This window comes from Ictalurus furcatus, chromosome 22 (genome assembly GCF_023375685.1).
Source record: "Ictalurus furcatus strain D&B chromosome 22, Billie_1.0, whole genome shotgun sequence".
Classification (NCBI taxonomy): domain Eukaryota; kingdom Metazoa; phylum Chordata; class Actinopteri; order Siluriformes; family Ictaluridae; genus Ictalurus; species Ictalurus furcatus.
The window spans coordinates 15,403,511-15,420,049 of NC_071276.1; the positions used below are offsets into that span (position 1 = coordinate 15,403,511).

The window sequence follows — 16,539 nt, forward strand, 5'->3', positions numbered from 1 at the left end:
GACAATATTCTGTCAAAATTATTCACACTAATAATTTTAAAACATTTGTCAATCAACCACTGATCAACTTTATCCTATGATGAAACATTTCTATCTTGATGAGAGTAGTCTCTACCACGATGACCCCCCCACAGGGCATTAGGGCTCACTGATTGTTTTAAAAGGATGAAAATGATGCAAATCCTAAGCTATGTCCTTTCCATTCACCAGATTTCAACCCACTTGAACACCTATTGGAGATGTAGACTTGCTTATTAGGGCTGTAGGACTCAAGTCTGGTGTCTTGAGATGTTTTCTTTATTGACTTGTCTCAGGCTTATTGACATTTATACTTGGACATGTCTAGGACTTGGACATTTGTATCACTGAATATCGTCTTCATCTTGACCAAAAATTTGTAAAATGGATGCTTGTTTTGTATTTTATTTTTGCATGCCAAAGTCTGAAAAGCAATAATTCCTTCTTCTGGAACTCAGCCTAGTCATTGGAGCAGTGCACAAATTAAGGCAACTAGCTGTAAAGGTTTATATAAACCTTTACAGCAACTAGCTGTAAATAAAGGTTTTGCCTCGAAAAGGATTTGGTGATATTTAGTCTTGACCGTGTCGCTCTATTATTTGGAATCAATGTTGACTGGTTAGCGCGTTCGCCTCATACCTCCAGGGTCGGGGGTTCGATTCCCACCGTGGCCCTGTGTGTGTGGAGTTTGCATGTTCTCCCCGTGCTGCGAGGTTTCCTCCGGGTACTCCGGTTTCCTCCCCCAGTCCAAAGACATGCATGGTAGGCTGATTGTCATGTCCAAAGTGTCCGTAGTGTATGAATGGGTATGTGAGTGTGTATGTGATTGTGCCCTGCGATGGATTGGCACCCTGTCCAGGGTGTACCCCGCCTTGTGTCCCATGCTCCCTGGGATAGGCTCCAGGTTCCCCGTGACCCTGAAAAGGATAAGCGGTATAGAAGATGGATGGATGGATGGCTGACTGGCTGCTTTAAGACTCTTTTCTTGACTTGATCTCAGCTAGTCCAGGTCCAGGACTTATCTTGGACTAGACAATGGCATTCTTGACTACAGCCCTATTATCCATACACGTATTCCTTCCTTTCCTTCTCTCTTTTTTCTTTTCTTTCCATTCTTCATTAATTCCTTCTTTCCTATCTTCCTTCTGCCCTGACCTCCTTTCTTACTTTGTCCCTTCTTTCTCCTCCCTTCCATCCTTCCTACTCTTTAACCGTCTTCTTTCCTCCCTTCCAGTTTTTTTGGTTGCTCATTTGCTCACTCCTCCTGCCCAAGTAAATGTATTTTTTTTTTAACCAGATAATGATCAAACATCAAACTAAGGCAGAAATGTCTTTGCAAGTGCACATGTCCAAACCTACAGTAAGTATACAGAAGTGCTTTGAATGTTTGCAATGGAGAAGTGTCCCAGAACTCTTTGCAAACGTTAACTGACATCACAGGAAGAGGTGCTGTACTGTCACTGTCTTTAGAGGAATTGTGTGCTAAATATATTGTGAAATATAAGTGCATATCTTCAAAAAACATCACTCATTGTATAACACAGTGAAGTGGGGTTATACATGCAGTGACCGATGTGTTATTGGCTACAGTACATGCAGTGAGTATTCCTGTTCTACTAACAGATTACGAAAATCCCGTTATTTCATATTAAGACACTGTGTGTTGAGCACAGTATTATAACTACTGTTACAGCAATGCTCATGAATCTGTGAGAGCTCTAGTAGTAAAAGACCGGAGCGTGCGCGCACTCACACACTCTCTCGGGCGCGTGCGCGCACACAGAGCGCGTGATGCTGGCAGCGCGGTACTTGACTGTCGGAGCTCCAGGTTGCGCATCATTCCACTTATCTCTGGACACAGAGCCATGAAGCTCAGCTCAGAGTAAGGAACTAACCGGATATCTCACCAACCCAGTCTGAGAACTACAGGAGGCTGCGAATGTGCGCCTTCACCCTGAGAACCGTTCCCCTACATCTCCTGTGGTATCTAGACATTTCTCAGTCTTCTTGCACTGCGGACTAGTGGAATGAGCTGCTTTTGTCCCGGTGTTGTTTCCTGTGCAGTATGGGAACTGCCGTATCCAAAAGAAAGAATTTGAGGAACGATGCCATTTCTTCCGTCGCCGCAAAAGTTAGGTGAGTAAACGAGCCGTTGCGCACATCTCCAAGTCCGTCCTTAAACGGGTGCTGATGTGTTTGGGGGGGTTTGTGCCAACCCCCCCCCCCCCCCCCCCCCACACACACACACTCCTATATCTTCATGCAAACAGATTTCTTAGTGCAGCCTTTAAAAAAAAGAAAAAAAAGAAAAAAAATTCTATTGCATTTTTATTATGGGCACTATAATAAATAGTCGTGGTGTAATGATCTTCTTGTCACTGCAAACATCACTGCATTTCATGACAGTTGTTCTTGCAGGTAGTTTGAATATTTTGGAGCCTTCCTAACTTTTAACAAAAAAGAAAAAAAAAGAGAGGAGGATTTAGAAAGACAAAAATCTCAAATGCACTGAGGTGATATAAAGGTGGTATAAAGGTCTGTGAACTAAACAGGTTTCTCAGTGCGTCAGTGTTTCTTTATTGTGATCTTTAACTTAATGTTGCGCCATATAATAATTCATTCCTTTCAACACATCTCTACAGAATAGGTAAATCGGATCCTAACTTAATTGCTGCAGAAGTTAAAAGCTGCATATTCCTCTGCAATATCTTGAATATTCTAGTCACATCTCAGCAGCTGTGCCAGCTTCTCGAGACCCTCAAGCTCCCCAAGCACTCCTTATTTATTTATTTATTTATTTATTTATTTAACAACACACTGCGTTTTAGTGCAGTTTTGGAGTCCTTACTTATTACTCCTACAACCTATTGTATTTGTGTTATTTCCCTCAAATAATAAGGCTTTATGTAACATAATTCACTGATTTTTTTCCCACATTCTTCGCCACGCTTGCTTTTTCTTTTCTTTTTCTTTTACATTCCATGCAGTAGATGGATCTCTTGAAGTCTCTTCAACACCTTCTTCACAAGTTCACCTTTCTAATTCCTTGAATTATTCTGAAGTGTTCTTTCATTCTATCAGTTTCATGCAATTCACATCAGTGTAACAGGTGATCATTAGGTGAAAAAGAATGATTTATGTGAGCAAATCATATCTGAGAAAGTAAAAGCACATGTGAAAAACGGATCATGTGAAGATAATCGTGTGAAAAATCACACGTGGAAAAATCGAACCGCATCACCTGCATTACATTAACATCTGAAAATGAATATATGTGTAAAAAAAAAAAAAACCCAAAAACAAATCTGTAAATAAAAACGCATACACTACCTTTGAAACTTCCACATTTGGAAAATTGACATCTGAAAAGAAATTAATTGTGTAAAAATTTGATAAAAAACAAAACAAAACTGGATGACTTGCATGTGAATCACGTGAAAATAAATTAAGCATGTGAGAAATCACCTGAGAAAAACTAAACCACATGACCTACATGTGAAAAATTATGATGTGATAATAAAGTAAAAAAAAAAAGTGAAATAAAAACACATGCACTGCAATATTAAAAGTCCACCACATGTTATGTATCTAAAAATTCACGTGACTTTTCTGTAAGGGTACAAAACAGGAAAAGAAAATGATAAGGCTCCATGAATATGTATAAAAAGCAATTACACATTATTCTTCATATTTTAGAGATACTTTATTATTTTAACACATTTCTTTCCCTAAAGTAGTGCAATTCTTTCTGGGAAAAAGTTCTCCTTTAGTGAGAATAACAAAACCGAGTCTCCTCCTGTACTTCCTAACAAGACTGCAGAGGGATCTTGGGCCACTCTTACTCGCAGAACATGTCAAGCTCTTTTACACCTTTTGCGCATGTGGACTACATTCTTTAATTTACACCACGGGCTTTTAATAGGGCTCAAATAAAGAGACAGAGATAGAAATTGTGAAACCATTCATTTGTATTCCTGTGTTAATCTTCATGAGGCTGTTATCTTGGTGAAGCTTTCTGACAAATATTCAAATGTTGCGTTTTATTTATGAATTTATTTACTATAGGACTGATTTCGCTTACTCATATTTTGAACTGCGTGTGCATTTTTATAATCGTTAGGTGGTATGATTTCTGTCTTTTGAGTTATAATGGCTTTGGCTTTCCCATTATAATGGATGATTAAGGGATTGCACATGTATGTGTGTGACCTTATATTTAATCAACAGTACATTTTCTGGATATTGACTGCAATGAAACATTTCTTATAGATGGAAATTTGTATGCATTCTTTTAAATATTGCTTAGGGGTGTCTATACTTTTGCCACCCTTTCTTTCATGAGAAAAATGTATACAATAACCTTTGCTTTGTTTTCTTATTGGCAGTAATTTGGGGTTTGACTGCACTTTTACTGACTCTAAAGTCTCTTGTTGCCAGTATTTTGTTTAATCCTCATTCAAGCTGTATGTGTTAATAAGGTGTGGACAGGAATTATTCTGTTTTTGCCAACAGCTACGTTTCTCGAGATCTATTTTGTGGCCACAAAGTGCTTAACTCATGGCAACTGTATTTTAAATTGAGTGAGACATCAAGTGAAATCAAGTGAATTAAACCAATGTAGCCACAGGAACTTAAGTGTGGAGATAATTAATATTATACTTCAATCTTGGATTGATGCATACAGACACACGAGACTCACTGGCATTTCAATATGAATATACCGTTATACTGGAATCATCATAAGAGAATTCTTATGATTCTCAAAGCAATTAGATTTTTTTCACCAGTTCCCGCCAAATAATTCATCAGAGTATTTATTATGTCATTCCCACAATATATATAGTCTTGTGCTAATGTGGTCACAGCACAATAATTTGTGACTATGAGACATGTAGCCTGTGACCTACAAATATTAATTTGCGGTCTAAATATAGTAATTCATGACCACCTCTTATTAAAAAATACTCACCATGTCACCTCAGAGGCTCCAAAGTAAGCCTATTAGCCAACCACTTTTTGAAATTCGAATCCGTCCTGTGATTTTTGCCTGACCTGTGAGCTTAGTGAACCAAGCTGACCTCACATGGGTAATAAAGCTATTATCATAGCCACTTTTCTTTCAGTCTCCTCTCTTCCTGTTCTATAGAGTAAATTACCGCCTTACTTAATCCCGTTAAATGGCCATGGAGTCTCGTCTAACTAAAATAGACACCATAAAAGGATATAGGTGAACATAAACAAGTGACTGAGGCATTTAAAAATGTCTAATCTCACACAGACAGCAGGGGCTCATGCTCGGCTTACTCTTATGATAGAATTGGGAGTCAGATTATCTCGTTAATCCATCTTAATGCCATTTCCTCCCTTTCACAGGCTCTCTTTCCTCACAGTCTCTGTCTGTCTGTGAGAATCGCAGCTTAACTTCACTGGCACTGATGCCATCTTTGACTGAAGTCACACGTCACTCATCTTCCCTCAGATATCTCGATTCTGGCACAATGTGTATTGCAGCAAAGATTTTTTTTTTTATCAGCTTTATCATTAAAATAGGCACAGATTACGATTTTGGCAGAGAATGATTTCTTTGTATCAGACTAGCAGATTTCTAAAACATTTTCCCCTAAAATATAATGGATAGACATGCTTATAATAAACAAGCAAAGTTTAGAGAAAGAGATAAATGCAGTTTAAAACATGTCAAACATGGTGGTGGTAGTTTCACTGTTTATGCAGATTCAGCAATTAGTGGATTTATATGAGCAATGCAATTTATCCTAAAAAGAGCATTTATTTGGAAAACTAGAAAGAACACATAGCAGGCATGGGCACTTCTGTTGTCCAGTTATGTGACAAATCATAGATGTGGCATTGGACAGTTTCTATCCTTTAGTACACGAGCAAGAACATTTGAATCATCACAAATATAAAATACAGAAAATATTACAAATCTGTTATCAGCCAGTACCTTACTGGTGCATCCCTAGTTGCAAAGAATTCACCAGAAAAAAACAAAACAACATCAACCCATAATACATTTGCAATACCATAGCCTACTAAGTAGATACCTAATTGTCTGCTGGTATAAATGGACCCTCTTGCTTCAGTAGTTCAGTTTTTGATATCTACAATGTCTTACTGTTAAAAAGTTACTACAAATGGCTTAAAGTAGATTTTTGACATTTGTGGAAGGAAGAACATCAGCACCATCAATGGTCCTAAGTAAAAATACACTGAATGGCATGAAGAATTGGCTGGGTATGATTTCTTTATAGCCCAGACTGCAGAATCATGCGGCCTATCAGGAACAGCTGTGTCACGTGATTACACAGAGTGTAATTTATTTAAGCTTGCTTCACTGATACATCCATAACATGCCATCAGCAGTGATCGACAGTCACATCAAACTCCACTTCCCAGAACACACAGCGGCCTACAAACATGGCCGCCATGGACTAAAGTCCACCGGTACGCCTGAGTTCTAAACGTGCACACCTGTTACCAATCACTCACACACCCTATATAAACACGGACTCTCACAAAGACGAAATAATGCTCAGTGTACCTTTACCTGACTTACCAAGCCTCGCTATTCTGCTTTTTGATCTTGCCTTGTTGCTTAGTTCTTGGATTTTGGAAATGTCCGTGATGTACTGTTTGCTGATCGCCTGACTTTCTGCCTGTCCCTGTTTATGGTTTTTGTTTTATCTGTTGGAACCGTTTGCCAGTGCCTTTTTAAAATAAAAATCTAACCTGCAATTGCATCTGTCTCCGACTCCATTGCATGACACGTGTGAAATACAACAGCAGATGTAATGAACACGAACGAGTTCGACTACTTTCTCAATCCATGATTTTTCAAAATGCTCTTGGAGGAGAAACTAGAAGTAAATAGAGTATTCCTCAATCAAACACAAAAGAAAAAATGATATAGCTGTAGGATTGGTTTGGTTTAAATGAAAGAGCTTGCTGTTGGAAAGTGTCATTGCATGATTAAGGAAACTAAAAAATATCAGTCGTGAATGGTGTTGCCTGTTTGACCCTATACAACCCCATGCTATAGGTCCTAACTATAGTTATATAATTATATACAATGGTTTCAGAATAATAACAGCAAGTTCCTGATATGTAGTAGAATTTTTCCCCCTATTAACCAACCATCACATTTATTACCATACATAATAATCCTGACAGAGGACACTGAGGTGCTAAAGAAGTGTTGCTTTTATTTATTACACATTCACTTGAAAATTCTATGTGCAATATTCCGGTTATCAATATGTCAGATAGCAGTTATTAGCTTATTCCCTTACTCATTTACTGAACCGTAGCTGCTTAGGTAATGAGAGCACATTGCTCTGCTGCTCATACATAGCACCGCTGTAATTCATTGACTTACACAATTACAGTAATTATAAGCTGGCAGTCTTTTATTCATCCTCTCGCTCTAATTCATTCTCTTGGCTGGGCGAGTCTTGTCAGAATCAGCTTCATCAGCAGCGTGACGTTAGAGTATGACACCAATCAGTAGCATTTCTGTCTTCGTGTCATTCCCATAGGGAAAATCATGAAAAGAATAATATCATTTATTAGAGCATGTAGCAGGTAGAGAGATTGGACTCTTTATTGTGTTTTCAGAACTAGGCCAACTGTATATTGAGAAAGGTAAGTCTATGATTAGGGTGCCACCTAGCCCTTGTACCACTTAAAAATGGATTTTAATAATAATAATAAAAAAAACAACATAATAATTCAATGCTAAATCTAAGAAAACTGTCACGTAACTAATTGAGATAACCCATCTCAGGCAGCAATATCATTTGTTAACAGGGTTGATTTTTTAGCATAGAATTAGCAAAAACACAAAATGTGGTTAACTAGCACCTATGCTTATGACATGAGGACATTAAGGACTTTCTGATGATTTACTTAATTTTGTAATTAATATTTTCAAATGAATAATATTTACTTTCAATATAGGATTCGGGTAAGTGGATTGTTTGGGTAACAGTCCTTATCACTGAAATATCATTGAAAAAAATATTTTATATATATATATATATATATATATATATATATATATATATATAGAGAGAGAGAGAGAGAGAGAGAGAGAGAGAGAGAGAGAGAGCTTGTTTTCCCATGATCTTCGGGGAAATTCAGACAATCCATCTTCATCTTGAACATGTGACTTATTCCAAATATGCCTTAGGGGTGTATGTGTTCAGGTGAGTGAATGCCGTGGAGCTAAAATGTACATTTTTATAACCTATAATGGATGACTCATGGGAAAGGATGTTTTAAGCAATCAAGCAAGATTTTTTGAAGTATTTTATTGATTCTATTTCAAGGTAAAATGTCATTACAGTATAGTGGGTCACTGTGTCAGGCAAAAACATGTTGTAGATATATTATATTTTATCGTATGTTTTTAACTTGTCCACAGTTTGTTTAAAAGGACTTTTTCTTTTACTTAGCATAAACATTTGTAAATGTAGTATGAGTGGGACACAAATGGCATCCAGAAAACTTTGTCCTTGTTAGTCTGGAGAGGTTTTTCCACTGATATTTCAAGCAAGGAACAGTAAACATCCCTCTAAATCATCTCTCTCAGCTGCTGATGTAATGTAGTGGAAATAGTGCATTATTGTTACATTGTGTAACAGATTTGAACTGGATCCTACACCTCTGATCTGTGGGAACATGGCTTCTCTATTGGCTTTCTGAAAAGCAGTTTGTTTTGTCTATGGAGTTCCTGGATGGAAAGCATTAGAGATGATTCACTGGTTAGTGTTGTAATTGCTCGACCTTAGGTAATGCATCAAAATGTGATGATTATTATTTTGGCAAAATGCCGTATCAGTGAACAAGGAGAACATTTCTTTTAGGGGATTCGCAAATTCGATTACTTTACAGGACATGAGAGCTTGCCCTCAGAGAGCTCATTTAACATGAAACCAGATGATATAGAGGTATGAATATGAATTCTTCATGCTATCATTGAAGTGATGAGATATAATTGGTTGGCTTTTAATAGGACATACTGTAAACATTAGCCTGTAACAAGGAACAAGCATGCTACTCCACTAGACAAAGAGGAAAACATCAGTGTGACTGTTTTATATGTTATATTTATACCCACTAATGACATCCATTTGGTTTAATAGTAAAAAACTAATTGGTGAGTTTGCATGGACAATTTATACACTGTAAAAATCCACTGTTTCCTGAATTTCACTCAAGTGCTTAAATAATGTGTGTGCACTCATTTGAATCATTAGATAGCAGTAGTGAGAATGTAGGACAGCTGAGATGAGTCAAAGTGATGCATTTTAAATTAAATAACAGTAAACAGAAAAATTGGCTTTTTAGGGGCTGTTGCTGAATTTCAGTTTGTAGAGCTGTTCTGTCATAAGACATTTTAATAACTCCACTTCTCGGTTTTTCATTTTTTGCACAATATTGCAAAACAGCAGCAGCTTTCTTTGTATCTGACAAAAACACCAAGATCACATTTGATTTGTTCCTGAAATTATTTGGCTGTCAAAATTGATTATTTATTTATTTATTTGCTTTATGATAGATTGCTTTACAGTTACACCTGTTGTGATGCGTATGATTTATGATTGAATAGTTTCTGAGGGTGATAATCAGTATCATGTAAATGTATTGCTACAAGTAGCACATTTGCAAGCTGTATCTTTTGTTTAGGTCATATGACCCCCTCCATTAGGGGTGTAACACAATGCCACTATATGTATCTGTACCTGCTTAGTGCTCCAAAAATCCCTATCTGTATCAGTATTCGAACTTACACTCATAGTCAGATTTAAACCTGTAATTGGCCACCACTGTCAGCATGTGTGTGTGAATTTTTCCTGAACATTTCCTCGACTTCAGCTACATCCCTTCAGTTGTTATTTTAATCTGTGTGCGATTTAGCTCTCAAAATTTAAATAAAAAAGTAGCAAACACTGCAACCCTGATCAGGCAGTTACTAAAGATGACTGAATGAACACTGTAAATGCATATTGCAGTTCTTTGGTTGTCCTGCAGGCTTTGACCTCTCGCTCACGCCCGTGTATTATTAATCTTAATGCTAAAAGTATCATTCTAAATGTGGCCAAAGACATGGTGCCAAGCTGATGTTGAAATAATATTGGGGAATGTATCTCTGTAAAAAACTAGATGTACAGTAATTATTCTAATTAAAGGATGAAGCTAATTGTGCTTGCTTAGCTTAGATGAAGCTTGTAATTACTGGTGTCTCATTGCCATTGTGTTAGGCACAAGGTCAGGACTTTATGTCATTGTGACGGGGCAGTTACTCCCTCTTAATGCTATGGTGTTCGTCTATATCTGTACATCCTGCCTTATGTACGAGTGTTAAATGCAAAAGGACTCAATTATTGGTTTTTAGAGAAAGCTATGTTTATATAGATGACAGAACCCACTTCTTGACACTTCTTTTAACTAAACTTTGTGTTTGGACACAGCTTTAGCTCCGCCGACGATCATCAGTTTCACTCATGTGTAGTTGACTTTGCCTGTGTTTTGTTTTTAGAGTCCTTTTGCAAAGATCTTGCATGTGTTTAGATATAATAACCTTTCATGCTTTCATGTCTCTAGTCCATTCTTCTGTTTTTTCCCCGAAGCCCTAATGTTTACGGTCCAAACCGTTATAAAGTTTTATACGACAGCACTGTTGAAGTGAACACTGTTGAAGGCATTCATTATTTTTGTGTAACAGCAGCTCTGACAGTAGTTCCCGCGGTAAGGCTCAGGTTTATATTAATGCAGTCCTTCTAATAAGTTATCGTTTCTGTAGTTACAACATACACAGGGACATAAATGGTGGACAATTTACATAAATGGATTTAAAACGTGTGTAATGGTTGACAAGGTGAGGTTTTCGGAGAGGAGATGTTTATTTGTAACAGTCAGTGGTGGTACGCATTGTGCTTTTTTAACTGAAAAAGACAGACTGGTGAGGGAACAACTGTTTATAACTGCCATAACGTAAGTGATAACAGGAGCTAACTTGTTTCATGGACGTTCTACACAATTAACTATATACTATTAAGGATAAATGGATAAAACATGGACACATGGTCTATCCATCTATCTATCCATCCATCCATTTTCCATACCGCTTATCCTACACAGGATTGTGGGGGAGCTTGGCGCTAACCCCAGGGAATTTGGGGCACGAGGCAGGGGACATTCTGGATGGGGTGCCAACCCATCACAGGGCAAAATCACACACACATTCACACACTACAGACAATTTGGAAATCCCTATCAGCCTACAACATATGTTTTTGGACTGGGGGAGGAAACCGGAGTACCCAGATGAAACACCCGAAGCATGGGGAGAACATGGAAACTCCACACACACACACACAGGGTGGAGGCGGGACTTGACACATTGTTCTGTAGTTAATTGAAAATTGTAATCGTTGGCAAATTGCTGTGGTATAAGAGGAAGAAAACATTGCTGTTATTCAAAGATAATACTATTTGGAGTGGTAATGGTAACTCTGCTTTGCATTGTTTATTATTTTCCTATAACAGCATGTCCTGCTATGTTTTTATCCTTATTACTTGAAGCATTTCCAGTTGTTTTGAGGTCACTGTTAACCTTGATAGCCTTTGTGTAACACCAGCCTGCCATTATTAACCGTGGTTTTCAGAAATACCTTGCTCAGCAATTGCATTCAATAGCCTTTGTCTCCCAAATGCTTATCATTAAATGAGGTCATTAAAAAAAAGAAAAGAAAAATAAAAACAAGTAAATTAAGAAAAAAGTAGGTCATTTGGAACTGTTTTCTAATATGATTTTTCTATTGTAAATGCCAGGACTGTTTTTTTTTTTCTTTATGTGCTAAAAGAATCAGGACAGCATGAGAAACTGTCTACCTCATTAAATTTTTATTTATTTATTTACTGCAGTAGAGTATGAGAAATGTGGATACTATCCAGCATGACTCAGCAACCAGGTCTCAGTATTATCTTACAGATATTACTGTGTCACAAATGCAATATACTATGATGAGAGAGTCTGGGAGAGAAATGGAGAGGGAACAGAGAGAGAGAGAACTAGAGCGAGCGAGCAAGAGAGAGCGAGCGAAAGCGAGAGAGAGAGAACGAGAGAGAAAGAGTGAAGTGGGAGGCTATAAGAACGGCAGATCAAGAGATCGAAGCGGCCAAATTGGTGTTTACCAGTTCACCTGGCCCTGGTGCTCAATTACACCGGATAGGAGACTGAGAGCGGTATGAGTGTGTGAGGAGGTGGAGAAGAGAAGAAAACGAGGTCAGGTCATGTGTTCAGTGTACAGCAAATGAACACACTGATTTTAAGAGAATTAACTCAACACTAGCCTGCCACCGAGGCAAGAACTACAAGACAAAATCTGTCTCTGCATCCGTGCACAATATTTGTGCAGTCTGTGTTTGTGTGATTTAACCATGTCCATATCTGGCTCTTAGACATTTTTGCAGTTGCTTTTTTTTTTATCACTCAGGCAAAGCTCTTCAGCCAAGAGCGTACATCAGTCACAGAATTCACCCCCTCTCTTCCTATCTTACTCACGTTAGCTCTTTCTGGATCCTTCTCTGGGTCACATCTCCATCTTTTCTTACTCTCTCCTAAACTTGTTTTTTAAATTCAGTTATTCCTTCTTTCGTTACCTTTCTGCATCTATCCCATGACTGCACACATGATGCAGGATGCTCCCAGAAGCACAAATCAGCCTTCTACAAACGAGGGCATAAGATGAAGAGAGGGAGACTTAGTAAAGCTTATTACAGTGTGTGTGTGTGTGTGTGTGTGTGTGTGAAAATGCAGGAAAATGCATTCTGCATTTTCACATTATGTTTTATTCATGTTTTAATTCGTCCTGCCTGAGCGGCTTTCTGTTTTTGTCTACACAAAATCCAGGATCCTTTGGAGGTCCACTATTAATGCAAGGCAATTGCTTTTGTTCTGTTATTATGCAGCGAGCGTGAGTTTAGGACAATGCCACGGTATGACAGGACCAGCCAATAGAATAATAGCCTTTGAAAGGGTTGAGTTTATTGTTTAAAGGTCTAGTCAGCGATTTTAACAAGTTTGTTGAAGCTTCTCAAAATCCAATCAGATGCCGTTTGTTTTTTGTGTTCCCTCTGAAGCCACCACCGAAAACACTCCAGAAATATATCAAGTCCCTCCAGGAGTTCGCGATTTTGCGATCGCAGAAAGGAACGCCGCAATATTCGAAGGAGCTTGCAGTTTTCCAAAATTACCACAGATTTTCTGCAGATTTGGGCCGAGACGTGTCATGTGACATCATCGCAACGTGCATTCAGTCAAAGCCCTCTTCCATTCACGTGCGTCGAACATGAGTACCGCTAAAAGGTCTCATTTACCTACAAACATCACTGCAAAAGGCCGTGCAAAACAATTTCTTGCGATTGTAATTGCGGCAATTCAAGTTGTTTTCTGCAAAAAAAGCACAACATTTTGAAAAAACGCGCAGCAAAATCAAGCATTTTTGTCCGCAACAATCACAAAAAACTTAGCAAAATTCTGTACGGATTGATTTATATCAATATATATCAGTTATATCATTGGTAGTCATCTAGTAATGTATTCTGAAAAGATTCAACCCATTTATGCCTGTGGTTGTATGTGTTTCCAGTCCGATTGAAATATATCTGATATCTGTATTTATCTGTATTAATATTACATACTAATATGCAAATGAACTCATTGCATTCAAACACTAACTTCCAGTGTTGCTCCTTGTTTTTAGATGTTTTATGACTAATATTTTTGCTGCACCAAAAATGTTTTACTTTAATGCAGTTTTTATTATAGCTAATATTTTAAAGGTTGCAAATGCCAGCTTTGGTAGGTGCGTCACCTGTTCAATTAGTTTGAAATGAATCTCGGATGCATTTTCACTTTAATGGTTATGTGGATAATCTCCATCTGTCGGTACCAGGGTCATTTCTGCCTTGTGTGTAATCTTGCATGGAAAATTGAGGCCCTGCCAGCTCGTCAATTGACTGGAGGGGCGTTTATTTTCTGCATACAGTGCACACAAGTGTACATAGTTTTCTGTGTAGGCTTTTTCACTTTGAGCTGCACTACTCTCTATACAAAGAGTTATTGGATGTTATTTGAGCAATTGGATGTATAAGTTCTGGAATCAACAGGAACAATGCAACAGCATCTACACATAAAGCCAGAGAGGGCTGAAAAGGGGTTACATTCCTTCATTGCTATTTATTATAAATAGATAGAGAACCAAACTCTAAGAAAGTTTGTAGATGAATATAAATTTGTGCCATTTGCTTGGGTCTCATTTTAGATGAATACACTTATTGCTCAGCTTATTTATAGCTGTTATAACGCAAGTGAGAACAGGAAATAATTTGTCTCATAGATGTTCCACAACACTGAATGTAACTATAAATGGATAACATGTTTGATGTGTCATTTTTTAATGAATTTAAAAAATTGTAATTGTGGTAGAAAAGGAATAAGATACTTCGGAACATGTGGTTATAGGAAAACATTCAACATCAGGGGTAGTAACAGTATACAGTACTCATATCACCTCACACCTTTGTAGATTATTTTCCTATAATAGCATGCACTGTCTTTGCATAAAACTGAAGAAAAAAAAAAACCTAATTTGTCCTACTGGTGTGATTTGTAAAGACAATTTTACCTGGAAATCATGTATCACACATTTAACCTGTCTAATCAAACCTAAAATCATAGAATTTTATGATGGATAAGAAATGTGGTGCATATTCAGTTCATGTACTGTATGTATGGCTGTAAAAATGTTAGTACCATCCCTAACTCACTCTTAAGTCACTTATCGTTTTTTTTTTAAGAGTAGAAATTGACTGCTCCGATGATTCACCCGACTAAAAACTTTTTGTCAGGTACTCGACATGACTGGGCTTGCTTTTCTGTTACACACAGCTTCACTCACGATTTATTCACACATATTTTTTTAAGTGACAGTTTTACAGTCTGTAGTGAGGGAAGGAAGGATGGAGGGAGGGAGAGCGAGCGAGTGAGCGAGTGAGTGAGTGAGTGCTGCATGCACGTGCAGGCTGGCATTTAATTATTGAGTGTGTAGTTGCAGGCAAGCGTCACTACACCAACACTTCCATCTCCCTGTGTCCCCAGATAATGCCTAGATTGCACAATCTGCCTTGAGCCGGTCGCTTGTAGGGTTTGAGTGATAGTGTGTGTGTGTGTGTGTGTGTGTGTGTGTGTGTGTGTGTGTTTGAATAGTCAAAATGGAAACCATAAGGAAGGTCAGAACTGAGTCTTTGCACATCTGTAAATGTGTGCATGTGTAAGCGTGTGCAGGAGTATGTTTGTGTGTGTATGTCTGTGTGTGAGTACATGGAGCTGTGCCTACAGGAAAAGCATGTGTGTGTGGGAAGGTATTAGCATTAGCGCTGGATGGACTGTGAGAGAGAAGCTGAGAGGGACAGATTGTACCAAAGCAGTGCATGAAAGCGATTAGAGCGGTTCTGAGACGTTCAAGACAATTGGACAAGAACATTAGATGAATATATATAAAGCTTCTGAAGGACGGTTATAAAAAAGAATTAATAAACGACGAGTTCTGCGTACACTTCAGTGAACGTGGATTTCTCCAGTGGTTAGAGTAGGTCACTGGGATGAACGCTGCAAATGCATGTGGGAGTGAGCAGATAAAATATTGTTTTTCAGATAAGATATGGTTCAGCAGGTTTGTTAGGGTGTGCAGTGGGTTTTCGAGCAAGAGCAGCATATAAACACACACACACCAACAGATTTGGGTTATATTGCTTGTGCCTGTCCTCCATCATAACATAACATACATCATGGCATGGCAATGCACAGCACATTAATCACTAATATTGGCCGCAGCTCCTCCTATAGCGTGAACATAAACACAAACATGATATCTCTTTGTAGTTCCTGTTCAATGAGAGGGCAATGAAACTCTAATGAAATGCAAGGACACGCTAATGAACCTTGCAGGATGTCTTTCAGAAAATTAGCTCTCGTGCCTGAATTTCTTTAAAAATGCTTCTCTCTCAGATCTGGATCATCCTGATCCATTAATTCCACATACAATCAATATTTTTATTTTTTTTTTTATTTTTTTATTTTTTTTTTTTTTAGGCATTTGTCAAACAGTCAGCACACCATGTCTCATGGCTCAGGATTCAATCCCCTGCTTTACAACGCATTGCATTAACCTGTTATCACTGACACTGGAGACTCCTTCCAGAAATGCTAAATATGCTAAACATGTTTTTCCATTAAACAACACAAACAAAATTCATTTATTATTTGGTTTAATTTATAACTTTTAGTTTATAATGGCCTAATACTGTATGGCATATTTGTTGTACAACTCTTTCTATAGAGCCAATAAAGTATTAGAACAAGTACATTATTATTATTATTATTATTATTATTATTATTATTATACATCAGTGATTTGCATTATAGCCAGAATA

At 37.8% G+C, this 16,539-nt stretch overlaps 1 protein-coding gene across 1 annotated transcript in view; it reads left to right on the plus strand.

The window, feature by feature from the left end:
• Positions 1 to 2,069: 2,069 nt before the first annotated feature.
• The window catches only part of nsmfb (NMDA receptor synaptonuclear signaling and neuronal migration factor b), a 52,530-nt gene continuing 38,060 nt past the window's right edge, over positions 2,070 to 16,539 (plus strand). Inside the window, exon 1 of the mRNA XM_053610439.1 lies at positions 2,070 to 2,154. Coding sequence (XP_053466414.1) covers positions 2,084 to 2,154 — 71 coding nt within the window. The 5' untranslated portion in view covers positions 2,070 to 2,083. The remainder of the gene's footprint in view (positions 2,155 to 16,539) is intronic.